At 37.2% G+C, this 27,452-nt stretch overlaps 1 protein-coding gene across 1 annotated transcript in view; it reads right to left on the reverse strand.

Annotated features, from left to right (window-relative positions):
- The window catches only part of ANTXR1 (ANTXR cell adhesion molecule 1), a 230,344-nt gene that overhangs the window by 178,354 nt on the left and 24,538 nt on the right, over positions 1–27,452 (reverse strand). Inside the window, exons 2-3 of the mRNA XM_028514747.2 lie at positions 22,397–22,468; positions 17,625–17,696 (exon numbers count right to left, since the gene is read on the reverse strand). Of these exons, the coding sequence (XP_028370548.1) occupies positions 17,625–17,696; positions 22,397–22,468 (144 nt within the window). The remainder of the gene's footprint in view (positions 1–17,624; positions 17,697–22,396; positions 22,469–27,452) is intronic.

A 27,452-nucleotide genomic window follows, 5' to 3' on the forward strand; every position in this document is an offset into this window, starting at 1 on the left:
CATTGGTCACTTTTCTGGCTTCATCTTGGAGCAAAAGATGCTGTTAACCTTTCCCTCAATGTAAAATGCCCTCTTTTCAGGATTTTCATTACAGGATATTTGTTCCAACTGCCTCATCAGTTGTTCTTTCTTGTATTTCTGTGTAGGCTTGTTCTTCTCTTCAACCACTCTGAAATTTGGAACGACTTAGGACTCAGTCAGACCTGCCTCCATTCCGACACTTGGCAGTCTTAAGGTAAGCTCATTCTTTTTGAGACTTCAGTGCCTTTCAAAGGTGCCTGGACTTTGAAGGAAGACAGACTTCGAATTTAATCTTAGTTCTGTCACTTCCTAGGCATTTCAACTTTAGATTTCTCAAATGTAAAATGAAGGTATGGAACTGTAAGATCTACCAGCTCCCTTCCAGCTCAGAATGGTACATCAGATTTTTGGGGGGTGGGGGGTGGGGGGCAAAGACTGAGTAGAAACAAAACCTGGACATCAGTTGGGAAGTGGAGAGGCCACACTTGGCAAACAGGAGTAGTTCACAATGTGACGTGGGGTCAAGTGCAGACTGGTAACTGAAATTCGCTAAGGGGAGCCCATCAACTAATTTCCAAAGGCTGTAGCCTAAGCTGGCATAAAGAACAGGAGTGATGATTCAGTCAGAGGGCAATGTGATGAATTTGCCCAAACTTCTCTTTTTGCTACTCTGTTTCAGTTGGTTACTCATTTGTGCAGTTTTTTTTTGTTTGTTTTTTTACCATGCATTTCCTATGGCACCATTTGGCTTTTGAAACAAATCCCTGTAAGATATTTCCTATCACTAACCCTTTTTTCCCAGTTGAACCATATTTTTCAGGAGATGAGCGTGGTAGACAGTGGGCTGTATATTCAGAGTTGCCCAAATATATAACTTCCTTCCATAATAACCTTCAGTTTCATGCTCTTCTTAGTTCAATAGGGACTGAGTCTCTCCTGGTGCCAGTGGCATCTAAAATGTTCAGGTGGATATAGCTGAGCTCAGTACTGCTGACCACAATGAGAGTTTGCAGGGGCATAGGACAGAGTGGCACTCTGCCAAGCCCTGTGCAACAGAGATTGTGGAGCCTACCCGCTTGGATGGAAGTTGAAAGTAGACAACCTCAGGGTAGGAGATTCGTTTTGGTACCATTTTAGTATGGGCTGGCAGAGCTTGCAGTTCTCTCCAAAGGACTTCCCTATCACCCATTAGAGCAGGTGGGAGTAGGTAGGTGTACACTAGGTCTATACCAGATAATTCAACCCATAAGTCATATTTGGACACAGTCTGTTCAAGAAGAGTGGGGGGGGATCATACCAGACATTAGGAGAGCTTAGGGCATTGAGAACTTGTATAAGTCACTGGTGGGAGTGTAAATTGGTGCAGCCCCTTTGGAGAATAATTAAATCGTGTCCTGTGAAGTTACATATTCACATATTGTAAGACCTAGCAACTCAATCCCTAGTTGTATATCACAAAGAAATTCTTGTTTCTGACCCCCCTGCCTTGGGAGACAGATATAAGAATGTTCATTGAAACTTTGGAACAGCAAACAAAATTAGAAATAAATTAACTGTCTATGAGCAGGAGAACAATTAAGTACATGACGAACATTATTGTAATAAAAAACCTGGCGCAATAGAAAAGTACACATCAGTTTAAATGAATCAAACATAGCTGTCTGTACCTACATAGAAAAAGTCTCAGAAACATAATGCTAAGCATAAAAAACAAATTCAAGAAAAATACAATATGACCATTCATTATAAAATTTAACACGAAAAATATAATATATTGGTCATGGGTGTATAAAAATATACAACATCTATTAAAATGATAAACCCCCAACTCAGGATAGTGATTATCTCTGATGAGGAAAAAGGGGAGTATACACAGGACATGCCAATACCTGTAACATTTTATTTCATTAGCCTTGTGGTGGATAATGACTATTCATTACCTTTTGTACACTTTTGTTACACTCAAATACTTAATATTTTTTAAAAAATTGTTGAGGGTGAGTAGCAAAGGCTGAACTTATAGTTCACAGGGAGGCAGTGCTAAATCTAAGGTTCAAGTCCCCACTCTGGCCAAGTTAGGTGATGGAAGGCAAGGTGCTTCCATTGTGGAGCTTCCTGAGTTGACTAATAGTGGAGTCATAGAACATCTCTTGGTTTTGGCTGCCTAGGTTCAGATATAAGAACTCTACCTATGATTTTTTGGTTCTGTTGACTACTTCTGAAGTTTGTCTTGCTGGCTTCATTCTGACAAGAATGTTTCTGAATGCTGCTCTGTCAGTTTTTACCCTTTAAATGTATTTTCCACATGAGGGATAGTAGGTGAGGAAGGGTAGTAACATTTCCTGAGTCTCTGTGCTGTGCCAGGGTCTCCGCTGGGCACTTTTTATGCATTAATTCACAAAAGCCTCCCAACAACACCATATGGTGGGCATGACTATATTTGTTGTGCATAGGAGAAAGTAGACTCAGAGGTGTGCGGTGATGTGCACGTGCTGGGTGGAGCCCAGACTGGAACCCACACTGGTCCTGGTACAGAGTCTGTATTGTGTCTCTTCCATCTGCAGTATCCAAACTAGGTATAGGACCGTGTACCATGTACAGAGACACAGGATACATACACAATATATGTTGTTTATTTATTTATTTATTTTTATTCACTCATTCGTTTGCTTATTTATTTGTCTATTTTCTGGGGCATAAATTGTACTCCAAAAATTGAGAAAGAACTCAACATGGTTTTTATATAATATAGAACATTATGGAATAGAACACAAATGCACATGCATTTTTAAGACGAAAAGGGTGTTGAAGAATTTTCTTGCTTTCAATACACCACTTCAAATTATACCCTAGGGCCCTGGAGGTTCACTTTTACTTTCTCCTACTAACAGGGGTGCTCCCGAGGAAGAGTGTGAGAAGCACTGGACCACATCACTACTCTCATAAATCAGTTTGGTCCCAGACCTGCTGAATTGCTTCAAGGTAGCTCTTTTTATCATCATTGAGACTCAGTATGAGAAGCCCTCAGACAATTTCTTCTTGAGACTTTGCCTGGGTGCTCCTGTTCAGAAGAGGTCTCTCTAGAACCATCAAAGGAAGCACTAACTTCTATGTAGTCTCATGATGCAGCTGCATTTTCTACCTTATGCCTCTGTATAGAGAGAGAAGAGCCAAATGCTGAGCACTTCAGAAGAGGTAGGCCAGGAAGATCTGGGGTCTCACTCTTTGATTTACTGTTGGACCTGCCATGATGACTTGAGTGCAGTGTGTCCAGGAGGATTTGGGGTAATTCCTTAGTTGTTTGTCAAAACCCCAACAACAACTATAATAATAACCAGGACACTTACTGTATGTCTGGCATTGTGAATTCTTCCAACAGTTCTATGATGTAGAGATTATCAATATATTCATTTTACAGATTAAAACACAGAGGCACAGAGAAGTAAGGAAGTTTCTCATGAACTCAGACCCCATGATATTATCTCCCAATCAATAGGACAAAGGAATAAAGAATAGCTCTGCTCCATTTCTCTTAATTTTGTCATAAAATCCTCTTGCACCAAAATGAATAGTATCTCAAAATAAAACAAATCCAGGTTCTTTCAAGCATAAAGGATCTGAAAACTTTTTTCTCTCTTAGTTTTAAATTTAGAAAAGACTTTTAGAAATTTCTCTTGGTAATGACAGCCTATAATCATTCTGCTCCAGGAATCAAGTGGTGTGTTCAGAATATGTCATTTTCCCCTGTGACACTAATGGCAAAACCACACTTCCAACCAAACCAGAGGATGACTGAGAGGGATGCAGAAGTGTGGTCTCCTGGTTTCCACTCAGCAGTCTGAGCCAAGCATTCTTGGCTTTCACTCCAACTTCTTAAGCAATATGCAAGACACTTAACCTCTTAACCCCATCTCTGAAATGCTGATGCTACCTCTTTACCTCTTTGTGAGGAATATTTCCAAGCTGAAGTTGTTAAAAGACCATGAAGATAAAATATATAGAAGGCATATGCTTTCAGGGAACTGTTTTCTGGAAGAAGGTCTGGGGTGGTAAACTGTGAATGGGATTGGTTTTTAATTAAAACTATATATAATAGTAAATTTGTGGGAAAACCTATAGTACAGTGATTGAGGGTTTGGACATTGGGGCCATAATGCTGGAGTTCAAATCCAAGTTCCTACACTTTTACAGCAGAGTGGCTTTCAGCCTTCTCTGTCTTAGTATCCCCATCTATATAATACATATAATAAATAATATAGTTCCTATAAAAACCTTACAGAGTAGGTATTATCATTTTCTTTCATTACAGTTGAGAAAAATATTCTAGGATATTTGTATATAATAAGCCATTAATAAAAGTATAAACAAACTCAAACAAATGCATATGCATTTATGCATTTGCACATGTCCATAGTGAATGTTTCCACAGATCAGAAGCAAAAGGCAGTGGCATGCATTCACACGCAGTGAATTAGGTAAGCTGCGCAATGTAGTAGAAAAAAAATCATTGGATTTAAACATTTTAATTTTGTGAGTTTAAATTTTTTTTACTGCCAATGACTACTTACATAAATTTGGGCAAATAATTCAATCTCTCTGAGAATGATTTTCCTTAATGAAATAGGCCAGTCGGTTCGATAAGGCATAATAACTTTTTGACTTGTTTTGTTATGCTTTGTTTTATAATTTTGCAAAGTTTTGAAGAAAGGTAAAATTTTCAGGTGAAGGTGGTGATTTAGGCTACACATTTGAGCTCCTCCTTTTGTTTCCAAAATGATATAGAAGCAGCTAAACCAATATAGCAGGGGGAAGTGTTTTTCACTGCTGGAAAATAGGTAAGCATGCCAATCCTTGGAAGAATTCCTGCACAAACCAGAGCCGCTAACATCATGGTGGGGGGGGGGGGGGGCTAGCAGCCTGGAATTCCAAACCATGAGAAGAAAAACCTGTGATTGGTGGTAGGATGGTTCTTAACACAGTGACCTAACAGTGATAGATTCTACACCCAACCATCTTCCTTTGCTTGTTTCTTCCCTACCTTGGATATACTATTGGGTCTTCAGCCTTTCCAAGAAGAAACTATATTATGTCTATCTAAATTGTCCTATCCTCTTTAACATGGGATCCTAACATTTTCAACAAAGATTTACATGATGTCAGACAGAACTTACTCCAAAACCCAGTATTGAAAAACTTAGCTGTCTCTCTTTTGAGTCACTATATTAAGGAAATGTCTCAGAAGTTGGAAAGAAGAGGACCAGTTTGAAGAATGTGAGAAAATTTCCACTTCAAACAAACTCAAATAAGAAACAGAAAACAATTCTAATCCATACTTGTGATAAGCTATTCCATCTCTGACACAACAGCAGAGTAAGTGTCACACTTAAACGCACACACACACATAGGAAAGGAAAGATTCAGAATCAGGAAAATATTCATAGGTCTGAAAGACATTATTTGTTACTTAAAAAATGAAATGACACTGAAAAATATAAAATAGTGATGAAAGAAGTTAAAGGCATGAATAAATTGAAAGATGGCTTATGTTCATGGATCAGAAGACTTAATGCTGTTAAGATGACAATACCACCCAAAGCGATCTATAGATTCAATGTAATCCTTATCAAAATTCCAATGCCATTTTTTTTTTGCAGAAATAGAAAAACTTATCCTAAAATTCATATGGAATCCCAAGGGGACTCCAAATAGCCAAAACAATCTTGATAAAGAAAAAGAGTTGAAAGACTCACACTTTCTCACTTCAAAACTTACTACAAAGCCACAGTAATCAAAACCATGTGGTACCGGCATTAAGGACTGAAACATAGACCAATGGAATAGAGAACTCAGAAGTAAAACTTGGCATATCTGGTCAGTTAATTTTGGCAAGAGTGTCAACCATCCAATGGGGAAAAGACAACTTTTCAACAATGGTGCTGGGAAAACTGGTTATTCATTTGCAACAGCATAAAGTTGGAATCTTATTTTAAAACATGTACAAAAATTAACTCAAAATGTATTTAGAACCTAAATGTAAGAGATAAAACTTTAAAACCCTTAGATAAAAAGCACAGGGAAAAAGTTCAGTGACACTGGATTTGGCAGTGATTTCTTGGGATATGACATCAAGTATAGGGAACAAAAGAAAAATTTAGAGGTTTAATTCCCAGCAGAGCATGTGTCTGGGTTGCAGGCCTGGTCCCAGGTTGGGTGCATGTATATAAGAAGCAACTGATCAATGTTTCTCTCCCTTTCTTTCTCTCTCTCTATCCCTATTTCTAAAAAGAAAGAAAAGGGAAGGGAAGAGAAGGGAAGAAAGATATAGATAAATTGAACTCCACCAAAATTTAAAACTTTTGTGCATCAAAGGACACTGTAAACAGAATGCAAAGGTAACCCACAGAATAAGAAAAAGTATTTGCAAATAATATATTAGATAATGGATTAATATCTAGAATATATGAAGAACACTTAGACTCAACAACAATAATAAAAAAAAACAACCCAATTAAAAAATGGGCAAAAGACTTGAATAGACATTTTTCCAAAGAAGATATACAAATGTGCCAATGAGCACATGAAGAGGTATTCAACATCATTAATTACTAATGAAATACAAATCAAAATCACAATAAAATACCATTTCATGCCCATTAGGATGGGTATTATAAAAAAAAGTCCCCAAAGTAACAAGTGTCAGAAAAGATGTGGAGATATTGAAATCCTTATGGATTATAGGTAGAAATGTGAAATGGTACAGCCACTGTGAAAAACAGTATGTTAATTCCTCAAAAACAAAAATCAAACAGGTGAATGAATAAACAACCATCATAATGTGATATATACATACAATGGAATATTATTCTGCCTTAAAAAGAAATGAAATTCTAATACATGCTACAACTTAGATGAACCTTGAAAACACACTAAATAAAATGAACCAGAAACAAAAGGACAAATATTACATGACTCAACTTACATGAAAAATCTAGAGTAGGCAATCCATAAACATAAAAAGTAGAACAAAAGTTGCCAGAAGTTGGGGGGTAGTTTCAGTTTGGGATGATGGATAAGTTCTGGAGATGGAGAGTGGTAATGGTTGCACAACTCAATGCCACTGAATTGCATGCTTAAAAAGTTAAAATAGTAAAAGCTTTATGATATGTATATTTTACCACAATAGAAAAAAATGCCCCGAAAGCCATGAACAGTAAGTTGAATACTGAAAAAAAAAAAGACAAATTGATGAATTACAAGACTATAGTAAAACATTCTTTAAGAATTCAAAGACAATAATAGAGATTAAAATTATAATAGAATATGAAAGACTTGTTGGATAAGTTCAAGAATATAATGAACAATCAAGAAAAAGTAATAATAAAGGAAATAAAAAATTCTTAAGCCGAAGAAGCTTATTATCGATTCCCAGTCAGGGTACATGCCTGGGTTGCAGGCCATGACCCCCAGCAATCGCACATTGATGTTTCTCTCTCTCTCTCTTTCTTTCTCCCTCCCTTCCCTCTCTAAAAATAAATAAAAAATAAAATCTTTAAAAAAAGAAGCTTATTTAATTGTCAGATGGAGCCCAAGTCCTATACAAAGTATTACACAAAAATAATGTGAATCTACATGTAGACATACACTCTTGACTTTTTTTTAATTCCAAAGATAAAAAGAAATAATTTTTACAAGCATACAGGAGGGGACAATAACTACACACAAAGCAGAAATGTACTAAATTGGCAACCCTCCTTTTTTATATGCAATATAGAATAGAATATATGCAAGCTGACATTGTGTCACTGTCACTAGTAAATACATAGGAAAATAGGATATAAGAACTTGATATTTAATTAAAATATTTACTCGGAGGTGAATGACAATAATTCTCAGATAAGTTTGGACTTGGAAAGTTTTTAATTTACATATCCTCCAGGAAAATTCTACCAGAAAACAGACTTAGCCAACTGAAAAATTTTAAAAAAACACCAAAACTTCAAGTACTGAAATATGTATGTGTGTGCATGTATGTGTGTGTATGTTTATGAAACATAATGAAAATATTTCTTAAGAAATTCAACAAGGAGAATAGGTAGATATTACTTAATTCTTGCCATAATAAAGGCAAGCAAAATTCATTGGGAACTGTTACCAAAATAAAAATATAATTATACTCTTTCAAATTACACTTTTCAAATCACTGGTGAAAAATTAAAATATCAAAAAGAGCAAAAGATAAATAGGTGGACAAAGATAACAGGAAAATACAAACATAATTGATAATATCATTTTTTGGCAAAGACTTAAAAAGCATTAAAGATGATTGGAAATGTATTCCACAGTGAAAGAAATGTGAGCTAAAAATACAATATAATTTATAAGACAATGTGTTAGAAATTCAAATAAAATAGTCATAGTGGAAAGTTTTAAAATATTTCTGTGTCTTCACAGATCAAGTACACAAAAATATAAAATATTTGATAAATTTAGTCAATACATTTTTATATAAAACTTTTTATTCATCAAAGTATGCATACTTTCTAACATTCATGGCTAATAAACAAAATTTAACAATCTAGTCCACCAACAAAATTAATATTATTTTATATTTTTAATATATTTTATTGATTATACTACTACAGTTGTCCCATTTCTCCCTTTTATTACCCTCTGCTCTATCCCACCCAACCATCATTCCCTCACCTTAGTTCATGACCATGGGTCACACATATAAGTTCTTTGGCTTTTCCATTTCCCATACTATTCTTAACCTTCCCCTGCCTATTTTGTACCTACCATTTATGCTTCTTATTTCCTATAACTTTCCCCCCATTCTCCTCCCTCCCCCTCCCCACTGATAACCCTTCATGCAATCTCCATTTCTGTGAATCTGTTCCTGTTCTAGTTGTTTCCTTTGTTTTTGTTTTTGTTTTTTTTTCACATGTCGATAGCTGTGAGTTTGTTTTCATTTTACTGTTTATATTTTTATCTTCTTTTTCTTAGATAAGTTTCTTTAACATTTCATATAATAAGGGTTTGGTGATGTTGAACTCCTTTAACTTGACCTTATCTGAGAAGCACTTTATCTGCCCTTCCATTCTAAATGATAGCTTTGTTGGATAGAGTAATCTTGGATGTAGGTCCTTGCCTTTCACAACTGTGAATACTTTCTGCCAGTTTGCCAATCCCTTCTTTCCTGCAAGGTTTCTTTTGAGAAATCAGCTGATAATCTGATGGGCACTCCTTTGTAGGAAACTCTCTCCTTTCCTATTGCTGCTTTTAAGATTCTATCTTTATCTTTAACCTTGGGTAATGTAATTATGATGTGCTTTGGTGTGTGCTTCCTTGGGTCCAACTTCTTTGGGACTCTCTGAGCTTCCTGGAAGTTGAAATATTTCCTTTGCCAGATTGGGGAAGTTCTCCTTCATTATATTTTCAAATAAGTTCTTCATTTCTTGCTCTTCTTCTTCCCCTTCTGGCACCCCTATGATTCAGATGTTGGAATGTTTCAAGTTGTCTTGAAGGTTCTTAAGCCTCTCCTCATTTTTTCAAATTCTTGTTTCTTCATTCTGTTCTGGCCGAATGTTTATTTCTTCCTTCTGCCCCAAATTGTTGATTTGAGTCCCAGGTTCCTCCCCATCACTGTTGGTTCCCTGTGCATTTTCCTTTATTTCACTTTTCATAGCCTTCACTTCTTCCTATATTTTGTGACCATACTCAACCATTTCTGTGAGCATACTGATTACCAGTGTTTTGAACTCTGCATCTGATAAGTTGGCTACCTCTTCATCACTGAGTTGTATTTTTTCTGGAGCTTTGATCTGTTCTTTCATTTGGGCCATGTTTTTTTTTTTTTTTTTTTGTCTCTGTGCTCAGGTTATGTAGTAAGGGGCAGAGCCTTAGGTGTTCACCAGGGCAGGGCAACCCAGGTCAATTTGTTGTGACGCTAATGTGGGGGAGGGGTCAGAGAGGGAACAATGCTGCTTGCTCAATTCTCAGCTGGCTTTCAGTTACTTTCTCCGCTACCCATAAGAAAATCAGGCCTTTCTGGTGCTGAGTCCCAGGTGGGTGGTTTTATGTATGATCTAGGACCCTTAGGATCTCTCCATAGAAGTCTCCTGTGAGGCTGGGAGTTTCTCCTGTTGCTTCAGCCCCCACAAGTCTTTTCAGTCAGAGGTTTTGAGGCTTTATTTCCCTGCACTGGAACCCTGGGTTGCGCATTCTGTCTCACTCCCCAGTCATTCCTCCTGGTTTTTCCACATGTGAATGTGGGACCATCTGCTCCTCACCAGCTGCCGCCTCACCTGGTCCCCCAGCCACTGCCTTGCCAAGAGTCTTCTCCACCCCAGGTGCCCCTCTCCACTCCTCCTACCAATATGGATGAATGTTTCTGCTTTAACTCCTTGGTTGTTGGACTTCCATACAGTTTTGTTTTCTGGCAGTTCTGGTTATTTTTTGTTTTTAAATTTGTTGTTGTCCTTCTTTTGGTTGTGCTAGGAAGCAAAATGTATCTACCTATACCTCCATCTTGGCTAGAAGTAAAATTAATAAATTTTAAATAGGAATTATATAGACCACATTTTCTGAAAAAATGCAATGACTGGAAATTGAGAAAAATATTTAAAAAATCAACTGGAAACTGTGAAATACTTTATAATCACATTAAATCAAATATAAAATTATAAATGTAAATTATTTAGAAATTAACAATAATGAGAACAGTGTATGTCAGAGTACATGATATTCAACCAGAATGAAATTTAGAGTATAATTTATATTTATGACAAATTTTATTATTAAACAAGAAATAATTAAAAATAATGAATAACTGTCAATTCAAGGAACCAGAAAAAGAACTGAAATAAAAGATAAGAATAAGACAGAAATTAATAGTAGTAGAAGAATAAAATAATGAATCATAAAATCAAACAAATATACAAGAGAACTGATGAGTAAATTTAAGAGACAAACCACTGACTAATTGAATGGGGAATTAAAAAAAGACCTGAATGTCTTTTTTCTGTGAATGTAGAAAAAGGGCTATGACTACAGATACAGAAGAGATTTTGAAAATTAAAAAGGGCGTGTTGTAAAATGAAAATATCAATACACTGGTAATTTCTACCACTTCTTGAGGTAAGAAATATGGTAACAGTAAGTCATATAAGAATTTAAGATAACTGTCAAAGAACTTCTTTAATAATGATTTAGACTTAGGTTGTTTTCTTTCCTCTGGGTAGTATCAAACCTTGAACAAACACATGCTTTCTATTTTCGTTAAGATATTCCACTGCATGTGAAAAGACTGCCAACTCATTTTTCCAAACTCACATAATCCTTTTACCCCTAGGCTGACAAAGAGAGTACAAAATAAAACTCCTGAACACTCTTAAGATTAAATATTGATAAGCAATATCTCAAGGCTTACATTAAATCAAATCCAGAAATATAATAAAAGAATGAACTCTAATAAATAAAATTTATTCCATGAATGTAAGGTTAATTTTTCATCAGGAAATCTTTTGATTTAAAGTTTTCAAATAGACAGGACAAAGAAAATAAAAGAAGAAAGTTATAATTATCCTGATATGTCAATGGGCATTTAATAAAACAACATTTTTTGGATAAAAGTTTTTAAATAAAATTGGAAGAATAATTACTCAATATAGTAAATATCTGTATGAAGTCAATATCCAATAAAATGCATAATAATGAAACACATGTCATTCCTATTAAAATCAGGAAATTTTAGCCAATAGAATAAGACACACAAGAAGATATAATAGCTGTAAATATTTTTAAAAGAGAGCAGAAGTTATCATTAATTACAAATAGTACAACTATTTTACTAGAAAACCACTCTAAAATTAACTGGAAAAGTGTTAAAACTAATAAAATGTTTGGTTGAAATGATAGGGTAAGAGTGTTAAACCAATAGTTTCCCCCCAAACCAATTTTTCTCAACAATTTTGGGATCATAAGCCTCTTCTGATACAAACTACAATCTCTCTGACTTGGAAATTTAAAAAATCATCTAATGGAGTTCAATAAAAGCCCATGGAACCCCAAATTATAGGTTTACCACTCTGAAGTGAACAGTAATTTCAAAAATACAACAGAAAAAATTATTCACAATAAAAGTTCAAAGTGCCAGAAGTAAACTTAGGAAACAGTGTCTGAGATTTATCTGAAGAAAATAACAAACCTTACTGAGGGGCAATAAAGAGAACAGACACATCCTTAAATAAGAAAGTAGATACACCTTTTGAACAACGTGTTTGGGCATGTCTTTCCTCTTTAGGTACCTGACCAATGTGTACCTGACAAGATCAGAGAAAAAGAACAGATTGACATTTTTGGCTAAAAGCTGGGGTACTTCTAAATTAAGTAAACTTCTCCCAGGAGCTAGACTTTAGCTACACTTTTAGGGATTTTACTTCCAATTTGGAAGGCAATAATTTTAAGAGAAAAAAGAAAACTGTGTTTAAACTGGGCTAAATAAATTCTATTCCATTCCAAAAAAAAAAAAAAAAAAAAGAAAGAAAGTACATGGGGTAAAAATGCAATGCCATTTTGCTGAGGCTATTCTGCATTTTTCATACTATTCAAGTGAAAATCCCAAAAATATTTTGAAACATAATAAATATTATTTAAAAAACACATTGTAAAAAGGAAAAAGGAAACACTAAGGACCATGGAGATTTACACCCAACATTAGAAGTGAGGAATGACTGGTCTTCCAGATATTGGTGATGGGGAAAAAAATAAAATAAAATAAACTATTAAAATGACATGTAATTTGGTTCTAGCATAGGAACAGACAGATATGCAGTGCATCAGAATAGAAAACTATGCAATGGACCCAAGTTTATCAAAGGGTTTAACTTTTCACATTGGTAGTAAAAGGTTATTCAGCAAATAGTGTTGGAAAAACTGGCTAAACACTTGGAGAAAAAAAAGATTCACCTTGGTCTTAAACCATATATCAGAATACATTCTAGAAGAAACAATGATCTATGTGTAAGAAAAATTACAGAAATACTATAAGTAAAGGTAGTCATAACAAGAACAGTAACAGCTCAATTATAATTATGAATACTGGTACTAAATATCTGAATAAATGCAGGAATAGAATTTAGTTCTACATTAAAAATAATATATTACAACCAAGTATCAACATAAATGCAAGAATGATCCAGTATCAAAAATTCTTCTAATGCATTTCACTGTATTAGTAGGTTAAAGAAAAAATATGATAATTTCAATAGATGCCAAAATGTATTGGATTAAATTTAATATCTATTCCTGATTTATTTTAAAGAGTTGGACTTCATTGACATGATCTCATTTCCAACAATGATACAGTTAAAGTGTTTCAATTAAGGTCAGGAGAAGACATCTAAGGAGTTTTTAGGGAATTATATGCAGTAATTAACACTGAAATAATTAGCTCTAACAGTACTTAAATTAACATTATATTCTTTATTATGCTAGTGGAGAAACCTGAAAATTTTGTTATAATTTGTCAGTTGCTTTGCAAACTGATGAAGCTAAGAAATCTGTAAAGAGCAACATGATGTATCACAAAGCACATGAGCTGGACCAAATCCAGAATCCAGGATCCAGAATCAGAATACTAGTTCTGCCATTTTTGTTATTTGACCACAGCAAGTTATCTAAATTCTCTAAATCTCAGTGTCTTTACCTGTAAAATTAAGGTACCTGCAGGTCAGATGCAGTAAACCAGCCACTGGCTATCTCTCCTGCTGATTGTAACAAAAATCTGAACCAAATGAAAGAGCAAACACAGGAGGATTTAGAAAAGTAAACAAAGCAGGTAGATTGAGGAAGGCAGTTAAAAACTGGAGAAATGACCCTCACAAAGATAAATTTGTTTTCACTTTTCTCTCATGTCTTTAACCTGAGTGGGGGGTCTCAGTACATGGCAGCAGCCTGGGATGTTACCTGAAAGGTCAGAATGCCCCTGTATTTCTGGCCTCTGATTAAAGGCAACGCTATGGTTCAAAGAATGTGGAGGAAATCTCCATTTTTACTTCTCTTGTATTACTCCTGGTTTTGTCCCAAGGGTGGCCTTAGTACAGAACTGCATGCACAAACGTGGTGCCAAAACTCCAGGAGGAACCCCATTTTCCTTGCTAGAAGACTTGGAAATAGGAGCCTCACTAGGTAAGACAGTGTTGGGGAGCCCTGGAGAGGAGACTGCTAGAGAAGGGGATCCCTTTAATTCTGTGTGTGAAGCTATATAAGTCCCAGGTTCATTTCCGAGCTGCACATATGGAGGAAAGTCCCAATGCAGTTTGGTAAAGCCTTTGAACATGAAACAGACGAACAAAAACGGCCCACCACCCACAGAAGTAGTGACGGAACTTGTGATCTGACTCTAGCCAGGGTGATTTCTTTACTAAAGCAGACAAAGAAAAAAAAATCAACACTTACCAGAGGATTTGAATATGACTCAGAGTCTAAAAAACATAGTATTACAAATTTCTAGGATATAATCTAAAATTACTTGACATACAAAGCACCTAGAATATGTGACCAATTCTTAAGAGAGAAGATAATTAAGATGGCAATCCTGAGCTGTTGGAACTAATAAACTAAGCAGTTATAATGACTATGTTGCATGAGGTAAATATAAACACACTTGAAGTAACTAGAAATTTAAAGTTCTCAGCAGAGAAATAAAAAATTTAAACAGAACCAAACGCATTTTAGGACTGAAAAACATAGTATCTACAGTAAAAAAATGAATGAAGATGACAGGGGAGAGAGTCAGTGAACACAAAGAGAGAGCAAGAGAAATGAAGAACAGAAAGAAGAAAGATTGCAGAGGAAGTGACCAGGGACGTGTGGAATAATATCAAAGGTCTAACATTTGTGCCACTGGAGTCCCAGAAGGAGAGGAGAAAATGACTAGTGCAGAAAAAAATATACCTGCAAGTTCCCCAAATTTGGTGAAAGCCAAAATAGGATAAAGTAAAACAAAACCACACCCACACACATCGTGATCAGACTGTGGAGAATTAAAGGTAAAAATAGATCTTGAAAGCAGTTAGTGAAATATGGCATATTACATACAAAGCAATGAATCAAATGACCATAGAGACCACATTAGAACTTGAAGTAACAATGGTTATACAGGAACAAATAAAAAATAATACATAAAGTGCTTAGGAGATAAAAGACACAAATGATAGTTATGATTCTAATAGTAAATCTATATTTTGGCACATCATATTTATATTCCTCTCTATTTCTTCACCCTTCCCCCAGTTTTCCCTATTTGATTTGATCCCAAGAATTGGATACAAATATACCTTTGATATTATTTCCTTTGATTTACCTCAAACCTTTTGCTTTTGTTGAAATGAGAGTCTCTGCTAACTCATGTCTTATTCTTAACAAGGTTTAAAAACTCTGAGTATTTCCTCAGTTATTATATATAATAATGCATCTTTTACTGTCATATAGGGATATTGTGAAGATCAAATGAGATATAGAGAAAAATATACAAATTCCTGTGACCAACTAAAACACTGAAAATCATATAATTCAGAAACAGCACCAGCTTGAAAGTTCTGAAAGCCTCATTATTTTAGTCAATCTCATGAGAAAGAATTTGAGGGCACGATGGCTTGCCCACATTTGCACACAGACTGATAAGGTTGGGGACATTTCAGTAAACCATGTCATGCTTTGTTAGCTGACCCACAGGTTAGGCCAAGCTGTCACCAAGGGAAACCCTTACAGCCTTTAGGAAGGCATTTCTTGCTGTCGGCTACATCATCAGCCTTTAAATATGAAATGCTGATTCCAGCAAACAGGAGATTCTAACCTCTGTCTTCTTGGCACAGGAACTAGGAGCAGTGGTAAGGCACAAAAAATTAGATTAAATGTAGGATTCTGATGCGTAGTTTGAACAAGCATAACCCAAGTGGTTCTGAAAATCTAGGCATTCCACTAGTGTTTATAAGGGAGTGGGTAGGGAAGGAGGAAGTGGTGGTGGAAAAACAGAGACAACTGTACTTGAACAACAATAAAAAGAAAAAGAAAAAAATTGTCAGATGTAAAAAAAAATTTTGTGACCCTCTCTCTCTCCACCCTCCCCTACTTCCCAGAGTCTGTGAGCACACAAAATATCCACAAGGGATGTGATGTGTGAACTTGGTCTCTTGGCCAAACTCTTAGGCATGGAGTGAGTGGAGTCATCATGAAGCAGCCTTGAGTTGTAAGAAGATGTGAAGAATGGGTGAGAGGGAAGTTTTCTCTGAAAGACAGACATCTTCGCATAAAGGATACCATCATTCAAAGGCTGAGAAAGATTAGGAGTCTTGAATACAGCAGCACACAGACTATAGAGACACTTTCTTGGAGCTTCTTAAACTCCTTGGCCAATATTTTTAAAAAAGGTCACATAGATTTCTTGGGCTTTATGATTCTGTTTATTAACATAAAGCAGCAAAATAGAGTGGGAAAATGTGTGGCCCATGTGTAGGGTGGGTTCTGCTTGGCATCCTCAGGAACACGATATGGCCTCAGTTTCTCCTTCAGTTAATAAGGAATGAGAAACTCCTGGTTTTAAAGTGTGGTCCCTGCACATCTCAAACGGCATGCATGCATATAATAGATACTGGTGAAACAGGGACAGGGTTTGAAACCAGCTAGATGGTACGCACTACTCTTTTTATTACAGATGGGAAACAAAGACCTGGAGGAAAAGGGGGACTAGCCCCGAGCTTCTGTGTCAGTACAAAATCCATCTTGTTAGTCCCTTTTCAGTTTTAGAAGAATGTTATGGAAAAAATTCTCCCTGTCCTCCCTAGACTTACCTTCCCCCTCTCTTTTTACCAACATGTCCCTACATGATTCCCACATGTGTCCCCCATGGTGCTTTTCTCCTGGGAACCATATGGCTTTTTAAGAAGGAGGCAGTGTCCTTACCTCAAAACTGTCATCTCCACTCTCAGTATATCATCCTAACTATGAATAAATGACAGTGTCTCTGTTATTACTAGTTTTCATCTGTAGGTAGGAAAACCCAAAACAGTATTTTTGTTAAGCTAGGTTTAACAAATCCTTTTATGTCAACAACATTTTTCTGCACCTGATTCAAATTTCTTTTTATTTTGTAGTATCACAAACCCTCTCTTTCTATTCCCTGCTTAGTAATTATGTATGACAATATTTCAAGCTCTTATTTCTCGCACAATGTGCTTATTATATGTATGAAACCTTAACCCACAAAATAAATCTAATTAAATAAAAGAAAATACAGTCCCCCAAGAATCTGGTTTGCTAACATTTTGCTCCAATTTAGCAGACCAAGTTACCAATCAAATGTAAGATTTACCTTAATGTGATTTAGTCACTTATAAAATTTCACCAACATCAGGAAATTCTATCAAAATCATTGCAGAGTAAATTAGCAGATAGGTCAATGTGCAAGGTTCAAGGCTTGAGTAAAAATAGAGAACTATTAGATTAAAATGACTGACAGGTCAAGGTTGGCAGTAAGTCAGAAATATGAGAACTACTCAAAAAAAGATGGGCTTTTTTATGACTGGGATAGAGAGCATCCTTACCTATCTTCTGTTAGCTTCATTAGGGTTGTTCCTCGAGTAGAGAAGACAATAAAGGACATTCTCAGCTGTGGGCTGGAAAGGAAAATAAATTCTGTTAGGGCAGACGGAAAGACTATGGAATGCCCTGCCTTTCCAGGCTTCCTCCTGCCCTTCCCTTTATATCGCCACTGCCAAAACTGAGGAACTGCAACCCAAGAGGCTTCCACAGTTGGTGTTGTAAGTATTTAGCCAGCAGCAAACTTGAAGCTATGGACTAAAGAGAAGACCCACATCATCTGCCTGGAGGAGGCTGCTTCTGACTGATAGCACCATTCATTGGTTATAAGGAAGAAAGCTGAAATTCATCACTGCCTGTGCTCTGTGTTTCCCTAGAAGGGAAGAGGTCTGTATGGCATCTATAAAAACAGATCCCAACAGGCAAAATGTGGTAGTATCTCCACAGTCATCTGGTATACCCTATAAGGAAGAGACTGTCTCAGGCTGTTGTAGCTTTATCCCATCAGCCATTAAGATCATACATGAATTCCTTTTACTCTGAAAGTTGGCTCACTATTAGCTTTTAATTTCTACTTGGCTTCCCAAGGAGGTTATCCTATAAAGAGAATGTGCTAATGGGTCATAAGAGTATCTATTCCACTTGGTAGTTATACTTCTCATTATTGATGAATACATTGACATAGTTTCTATATAGCAATACTTAGGAGCTTTGTCAATGTAAAATCCATGTTCTGGGAGTCAGAGCAACTCTCAGCTAGGGACCACACATACTTCTGTGTTTGCAGGATGAGCTGTGAGACTGCAGTGGGTTCACCAGTGGAACACCATCCTGTGGGCCTCTCTCTGGGTAGGCAACTGGTTCATCCACCATATCACTGAACTTTTTTTTTTATAATGCAATAACCTCCCAAACCTGATCTGGCCCCAACTCTTATAGTTCCCACTTCCTAAACATTTCTCAAACCTGTACCTCTTTTTCATCTCTTAGCTTAGGAACTTGCTCTCAATTATCTGACCGATTACTGCCTAGGGCTGATCTTGCCTATCATCATTCCTTGTTCCTAAAATCTAAATCATAACTTTTTAATCATTTGTAATAAAGCCTCTAATGGTTCTTCTTCTTCCAGCATAAACTTTACATTCATCACCATACTGATATATTTAACACATCTTTGGAAACCCTTAGCAGTGGTATTTAATGCCTGGCAAGAGCCCAAGCAATACTCAATATAGTGAATATTGGTCTCTTGAAACAGACTTGAATTCTCCGTACATGACACCACATTGCCTGTTACTACCTCACCAGTGTTGGCCCAGCAGGATACCATATCCTAAATAATAATAATAACAATCCCACTAATCATGACCACACTTTTCAAGTGCTCACTGTGTGCCAGGCAACTACTGTAAGTGATTTGCCTATATTATCTCATTAAACTTAGAACAATTTTATGAGATCAGTACTATTATTATTCTTATTTTCCACAAAAGAAAATTGAGACCCTGAAAGATAAAGGACACACTGAGGGAAAGTGGTGGATCTGGGGCTTAAAACCAAACATCCTGATTCTAGAACTTGGACACTTAACCATCATGGTATACTGCCTCCCTTCTATAGAGTTCAGCTCTGGAAAGAATATATTTTAGCACTGGACAGTGTGGCTCAGTTGGTTGGGCATCATCCTGCAAAGTGAAAAGTCACTTGTCTGATTCCCAGTCAGGACACATGCTTAGGTTGTGGTTTGGTCCTTGGTCCACACATATATGAAAGGCAACCAATCAATGTTTCCCTCCTTCTCTTTCTCCCTCCCTTCCCGCTCTACAAAAAAAAAAAAAAAAAAAAATAATACATTTTAAATGTGGAAGATGTAGGTCTCCAAGATGCAGATAGTATATGAGTCTGGGATAGAGACATAATTTGAGAGTTTTGAGTAAAACTGTTCAAAGAACATATCAGCAGCAAGAAGAGATGTGAGCCAAATTTAAAACCAACATCAGCATTTAAAAGTCTGGGTTTAGTCTGTGAGATAAAAGGAGAACCAGAAGCCAGAGGGAGAGAGAATTGGAAAGAAACATAAATCTGATCAAATGAAACTCCTCTGTCCAGCAGAAGAAGCGCTGCAAGGTATCCACTGGCTTTGTCCTCTAGGACACCACTTAGTGACTTGCATGAGAGCAAGCAGGGGGAGAGTGGGGATACAGCCAGATGGCAGTGGTTAAGGGATGAATAAGAAGTAAGAATATAGGGACAGCAAGTCTTTAGGGATATTTGAGTAAGAAACCAGTAAAGAAATAGGTTAGTATCTACAGGAAGACATGCTCAAGAGATTTGTGGTTTCTCTTTTTTAGACAAGAGGCCAGAGAGATTAGTTTACATCTATCAACAAGTGGAAATGGAGCCAGAAGAAAGGTAGAGAAAAGGCAAGAAAGGAGGAGCTTGGGAAACAATGAGTTAAAATGGATTAAAATGCAGGGATTAGCCTGAAACAGGGAGGATACTTGAATCTCAGATGCGATGAGAAAGACATGCATGCATCTTTTAAGAGTAGGATTGAAACTTGAGATAATCAGTTGCTTGCTATTCTCTAAGTTCTTGGTGAAAGAGGAACTGATGTTCCTCACTGAGAGTGACTGGTGTGAGGTGTAGGTTGGAGACTTAAAGAAAATTGTGAAGAGTTGGACTCACTATTAGGAAATGAGAAGGGATCAGAATAAAAACAAATAATAAGACCTGAAGCTTCAAGGATCCCACTGAAATTAGAAATGATGTGCATCTACACTGATATCAGTCACTGTTATTGAATAAACTTCCCTCTGCAGTGTCAGCTGCCTAGACTACTTATTCAAATGCATAAATAAAAACCATTCATTCTTTTAAAAATTATTCCCTTATTCAAAATTATTGACTGATCATGTACTGTATGTCAGACACTGTTACAGGCACTTGGCTGCCAACTGTCCATAAAACACAGCCCCTCCTTCTTGGAGTTTGCATGACTGTCATGTCTTGGTGCCACACTTTGAGGGGGTTCATCACCAAGGAGGACCAAAAGAGGTAATCAAAGAAAAGTACCTCATGGTCTGGGTTAAGCCATGTCAACTACGCTGGCCCTCAGTTTCTTTATCTACAAAACGAGAGGTGGATTAAGTGGTCTTAAAGGTCCTCAAACCTCTACTTCTAACTTTCTTTGATTCTAAGATAGCGATGTGTCTGGAATTGCTGAAGGAACTGGGAAAGAGAAGTGTTGAGTGCCCACTCTAAATCAGGTGCTGAGCTAGTTGTTTGCACATGTTTTCTCTCATAATTTTTACATGCAAACTAGGGTTCAGCCAAGGTAAGTTAATTACTATGGTTGCACAATGGAGCTTAGATTCAAATCCACATCCGCCAAACTTCAAAGCTTTTCCCAGGAGATGCCTCTGCTTCAGGGGGAGCAGGAGACTAGAAGAGCAGAGACACAGCAGATACCGTCAAGTGCCTGAAGGCAGATTTGTTTTATATCACTCCAAAGGATCAATGGATAAAAATGCAAGAAAAGATATTTTGGCTCAATGACAAGACTTTTCTGGAAACTGGAACAGTCCAACTGTTGGACTATTTGCCTCAAAAGGCAGCAGTTTCTCACCAAAGCTATTCAAGTGTATATTCCGAGGAATGCCTCCTTGGATAGATAGTTTGGTAGGTTGTTCCTTTCAATTCTAAGCTCCCATGTTTCCCTTAAATATTTTGCTTTTAATTCCACCCATGTACCTGCCTCTTTCCTTTCTCCCTACTTTCCCCCAACTTCCCTTTCTCCTCTCAGCATCTGCTTTTCTCATTTATCTGGGTTTAGATGCTTCCTGCTGCAGCTTCCAGTTTTTGATATCACAGAGAGGACATCCCCCTCCAGTCGGACGCTGGGTGCACGGTGGGGTCCGTGACTTTGGAGGAAACACATTTGTCATTACCCTGGTCTCAGAGGAGAACCTGTCTTCTGAGACAAGAAGCTTTATTCAAAAAAGTATATGATTATCATATTAACTAGAAGCCTCAACAGAAGCCATCAGCAAGAGAGGAACTTTCAAATTTATAATTGGAAACAATTTTACCAAAGACCTTGACAGCTGACTTCAAGCACCTCCGTGAGAGCTATCAGTTGTTTATTCCTTAGAGGCTGCACCCAAGGATGGTGAAACGATCTCCTTTCCTTTACTAGTGGGTGTCTATACTTACTGGAAGGTAGGACCTCCCAAGTCCTTGTAATGTCTGTAGCAATGATGTTCAAAACTGCCTTGTCCTGTCTGGTAAAGTGGTGTTGAGATGCTCAGAGAGTTCTACCTGATAGAGCTCATAGCTTGTTTGTCCAGAACTGAGGGGAGTTGAAAGGATGAACTGGTGAGACTTTGGGTGCTGCAAGTGGAAAAGTTCTGGGCAAACTTTTTTGCCCAGATGAACTGGTCACTTTACAAAACCCCCTACTCAGGAGAGTCCCTTCTTAGAATGAGCCAGTTGCTCCAGCTTGATACATTGTGAAAGAGAATGTTAATTATTTTTCCAGAAAAAATATATTATTCAAAAAGAGAAGACAAAGTTAAAATTTTGGTCCTAAACCAAACAGGGGTCCTCTTGAAAACATGAAGCCATAAGTCATTCTAATATGTGGCAAATAGAGACTCATCCAATATCTGAGTGTCTATTTTCATCAAAATGCATCCCCAGAGTAGTTGGTAGTTTGTAGAATAGCAGATACAGGCTGGTTTTGCTCAGGGCAGAGAACTATGCATGTGTTTCTCACCTGATGAATTTGTGAGCCAACTGTTCCACAAAGTAGTAGATCTCATTCCAGTGGTGCAGCACACTTCCTGACCTGGGAAAACAAAAGCAGACGTCACTTAATCGGGTGTTCATTGGTCTTTACCTTTTATCATTTCTCTTCATATTCCATTAACTGACACTTGACCTATTCATTAACTGGGCTCATTCTTGTCTGAAACTTCCATAAACTTGGAAATTACTTGAAATGGTGTTTAGAGTTAATGTTAGAGTTCTTAAAATTTTTGTTAAAGAACCCTCTCTGCTCCACTTCCCATCCCTTCCTGCTCCCATGCCACACACTCACACCCAAAAACCAAATGAACAAAAAGAAAACCCTGGGCTCAACCAGACTCACAGGTTAGATTCAAATCTTTAAGAAACTGTTATTTTTTGTGTTACTTAAATTATTCCTTTGATAAGTGAAGAAAAGCAACTCCAGTTCATTGAAATGAAATGAGCACAAATCAGATGTCCAAACACACACAGATGAAGAAATCCTCTTCCTCAAAAAAAGTCCAATTTCATTTGCAAATATAGAGACAAAATCTCTAAAGAAAATATTAGCAAAATGAATCTAATAGGAATCAAAAAATAATGAATTAATTGGCAAAGGTTATTTCAGGAATGTACTGATAGTTCAACATGTAAGGAAATCTAATGTAATGAGTCATTCTAGTAAATAAGAGAAGGAAACCACACAACCTTTTATTCATTAAAAAGGGAACTCCTTACTGGAAAAAGAAGGAAATATTCTCTAGAACACAAGGAATTAAAGAATTTTAGATTTGGAAGGGGCTTCTTTATTTCCCAAAGTTGACTTCTGTTTTACCAGTACTATTTATTACGGCTTCAATTTAGCTCATAGGCAGTATTTCGATAGTGCTCATACTCAGTCTGTTGCAGTGACTTTATAGTAGGTTTTTCTACTCTAACCCACTCTTTTCTGTAGCTGCGGTGCCTCTTTCTTTTCCTTAAGGATCTGTTTCAGCTGAGCTTTGCATTTCTGGCTGTCATTCTAATAATTGTTGAGGTTAGAGTTTGCTCCTTTTAGTCTGACATTTTCTACTGCAAACATTTTCCATGGGTTTCAGATTACCTTTATTTTTCATACACTCATTTACCTTAATTTTAACTTCTACAGAGTTATTTGCGGCTATTTTTTTTTGTTTCAGACTATTTTATAGATATTCAAGATGAATCTGTGCAAAGTAGGCTTTATGCCTTCTTTTTCATGGTACAACATCCCTAAGAATTCTCACTGAGTGTATTCTCACTCTGTGAGGAGAATGTATTTTTCTCTGCCCCATGCCTAGATAAATATGTCTGTTCAATTTGAAGACAAATGATACAGCATGTCATGGTCATACAGTGAAAGACTCCATGTCATAACAATATCTCACTTTACCCAAGTAAATCTATAACTTCAATTATAGGAAAAACTCCAATAGGATGTTTTAAGAAATTAAAAAAACTTACTTTAAAAATAAAATGAAGATTGAAGGTCTAAAAGTCATTAGGGTAATTATGAAAGAGCAAAGCTGGAAGGCTTGCCCTAGCAGACATAATGGCCCTGTATGCATGACACATGACACAACGGCAGAACCAATGGGGTGAATTAGAAAACCTAGACCTCAACCTAGGTGAGATCTTGCTATATAGTGAAACAGGGGATTCAAACTGAGGAGGAAGAATAGATTCTTCAATAAATAATGCTGTGACAATGGATTTCTAATTGGAAAAAAGCTAATTTGATCACAGTCTCATACCAAATGTGACCCTGGGTTATTAACGCCTAATGGGAATGACAAAACTTAAATCCACTGGATCCACTGAATGAATTATAGATTTTTATGTTGTCAGGTTAGTGAAGGGTTTCTTCAACCAGATACAGAAAGTAGGAACTGTTTTTTTAGAAAGGATAATTTTGACTTCCCAAAGTATCTAAAATTCTGAATTACAAAATATACTATAAACAAGCTCAAAGACAACAAAAAGAGCGAAAGAAGATTTGTCTGCAACAAATATAAAAGGCAAAAGATTAGTGTCCAGGACATATAAATAATTGGTACAAGTAAATATTAAAATGGTAAATAACAGAAAAATAGACAAAGGATCAGATCAGGCAATCCCCTGAAGGATGGTAAAACAGTACATGAAATATCATTCAACCATTCTAGTAAATGTAGAAATGCATATGGGATGGCAAAGGTGGGTTTACAGTTGTGAGTATACAAAACAGAGCTTATTCTTGTATTATTATTTATTACTTATTGTCTTATCATTTGCATTACAGCTGTAAACCTACTTTTGCCCACCCATCTCTTTAAACACTTGTTTGGGGAAGAGTAAGCAGTTTCATGCTGCAGCAGCACAGAGCCCGTGAGGGGGTGAGGAGTTGGAGATGGGAAAAAGGATTAGGGTGAGGCTTGGGATGGAGGCCCCTCCTGTCAAAAATAAACCTGTCCAATAAACCTTTTCCATTCCAGACTTTTTGCTTTTATACCATACCATCTGTTTGAGATACTCTGTCCACACTGGCAAACTCCTACTTATTCTTTTAGACACAACTCAGTGTTTGCCTGTTGCTTTGACAACAAAGATGGGGCTCACTGTCCCCGACCCACACTCTTGGGACACCGTGTATGTCTCTTAGTCATCATCCTGTGATATTAAGTTGCAATCACTTTTTTGTCAAGCTCCCCTTGTGAGGGTCTTGAGGATATTTTCCTCTCCAGCCTCTACCTGTTGAGTAGAAGAAAGAAGAGCTTGGAGAGACATCCAGTCAAGATAGCAGCATAAGTAAACACGACTCACCTCCTCCCACAATCACATCAAAATTACAACAAAACTATGGAACAACCTTCACTCAGAGCTATCAGAAATCAAGTTGAATGGAAATCCTACAACTATGGAATTAAAGAAACCACACCCATCCAGATTGCTGGGAGGATTGAAGATGTGATTGGACTGGTCTCACATCCACATTTGGTGGATAAAAATTCAGAAGGGTTATCTTAAGAGTGAAGAATCACAGCTCAACCCAGAGTTCTAATGCCAGAAAGGTAAGTCCCCATAACTTCTGGCTGCAAAAAAACAGTGGGGATTGAGTCAGTGGAAGAAACTGCTGGAGTCCAAAGGAGTTCCTCTTAAAGAACCCACACATGGACTTATTCAGACTCAATCCCTCTAAACTCCAAAACTGCTGTAGAATCCTGAAAGTCACCAGGGTCTTATGGGGAGGAACTGAAGTGTCTGGCATCAAAGTAAAGACTGGGGAACAGCTTTCTACGAAACCGAAAAGCAGACAATGGCCACTGTCCCTCTTCTGAACCCTCCTCCTACAAAGCCAAAAAGTCAGAGGAGGCTACCATATCTGAAACTCCATCAACCTGGCTAACAATATTTGCTCTGCCCTGGAGATCCCCTGAGGCTCTGCCCCATACAACTTAAGGATCCACCCAGGCTTTTAATAGTGACTTTTCCGCATGAATGGCTGGTCTTGGCTCATGCTTTATAACTTCCTAAATCTTATCAAACAAGCAATGATTGGCCCCAGTGAGCCTCTATCCCCATACTTCTTGCTAAGTGGCCCCAGGCCCAGCACGAGCATCAGCCAGCCTATGTTCACAACTTGGTTTTGCCTGGGAATCTCTAAGCTCAGTATAAGTAGCAGCCATCTGCAGATTGCTTTATATAGCTCATGCAGGGTGGCCCCGGGCAGAACACAGGTATGGGATTACCTTGGCCTGTACTACTGGGAAATCCCAGAGTCAGTGCACCTAGTGGACAGCTACAGACCAGTTGGAGCACCACCCCCCTGCCCCACCATAGCTGATCCTCTACAGAAGGAGAAGGTTGGTGGGTGGTGGTCACAGCCAGTCCTTGAAGCTGATTGGCCTGGGTAAATCCCTCCCATTGACCTGCTAACAGTAATCAAGCCTCAACTACAAGAGGAGGGTGTACTCAGCCCACACAAAGGACACACCAGCTTGGGTGATAGGGGAGGCTGTGAGGCTGTGCCATTGGACCCTACAGGACACCTACTACATTAGGCTGTACTACCAAGATAGGGAGTCATAGCAGCTCTACCTAAGGCATAGAAACAAACACAGGAAGGCTGCCAAAATGAGGAGACAAAGAAACATGGCCCAAGTCAAAGGAAAGATCAAAACTCCAAAAAAAGAACTAAACAAAATGGAGATAAGCACTCTATCAAATACAGAGTTCAAAACACTGGTTATAAGGAAGTTCAAGGACCTTAGTGAGGACCTCAACAGCATAAAAAAGATCCAGTCAGAAATGAAGGATATGCTAATTGAAACAAAGAGCAATTTACAGGGAAACAACAGTAAAGTGGATAAAGCCAAGAATCAAATCAATGATTTGGAACATAAGGAAGCAAAAAACAACAAGAAAGCAATCAGAACAAGAAGAAAAACAAATACAAAAAAATTGAGGATAGTACAAGCAGGCTCTGGGACAACTTCAAGCATTCCAACATTCACATAATGGGGGTGCCAGAAGAAGAGAAAGAGCAAGAAATTTGAAATCTATTTGAAAAAATAATGAAAGAAAACTTTCCTAATTTGGTGAAGGAAATAGACATACAAATCCAGGAAGCACAGAGAGTCCCAAACAAGATGGACACAAAGAGGTCCACTCCAAGACACATCATGATTAAAAGGCCAAAGGTTAAAGATAAAGAAAGAATCTTAAAAGCAAGAGAAAAGAAGTTAGTTACCTATAGGGGAGTTACCATGAGACTGTCAGTGATTTCTCAAAAGAAACTTTGCAGGCTATGAGATTGGCAAGAAATATTTAAAGTCATGAAAAGCAGGGACCTAAAGCCAAGATTGCTCTACCCAGCAAAGCTATCATTTAGAATCAAAGGGCAGATAGAGAGCTTCCCCATACAAAAAAAAAAAAAAACAAACAAACTAAAGGAGTTCATAATTGCTAAACCATTATTATATGAAATGTTAAAGGGACTTATTTAAGAAAAAGGTTGCCAGGTGGGAAAGGTATGTTAGGGAATG

The sequence above is a fragment of the Phyllostomus discolor genome, chromosome 6 (genome assembly GCF_004126475.2).
Source record: "Phyllostomus discolor isolate MPI-MPIP mPhyDis1 chromosome 6, mPhyDis1.pri.v3, whole genome shotgun sequence".
In the NCBI taxonomy this organism is placed as follows: Eukaryota; Metazoa; Chordata; class Mammalia; order Chiroptera; family Phyllostomidae; genus Phyllostomus; species Phyllostomus discolor.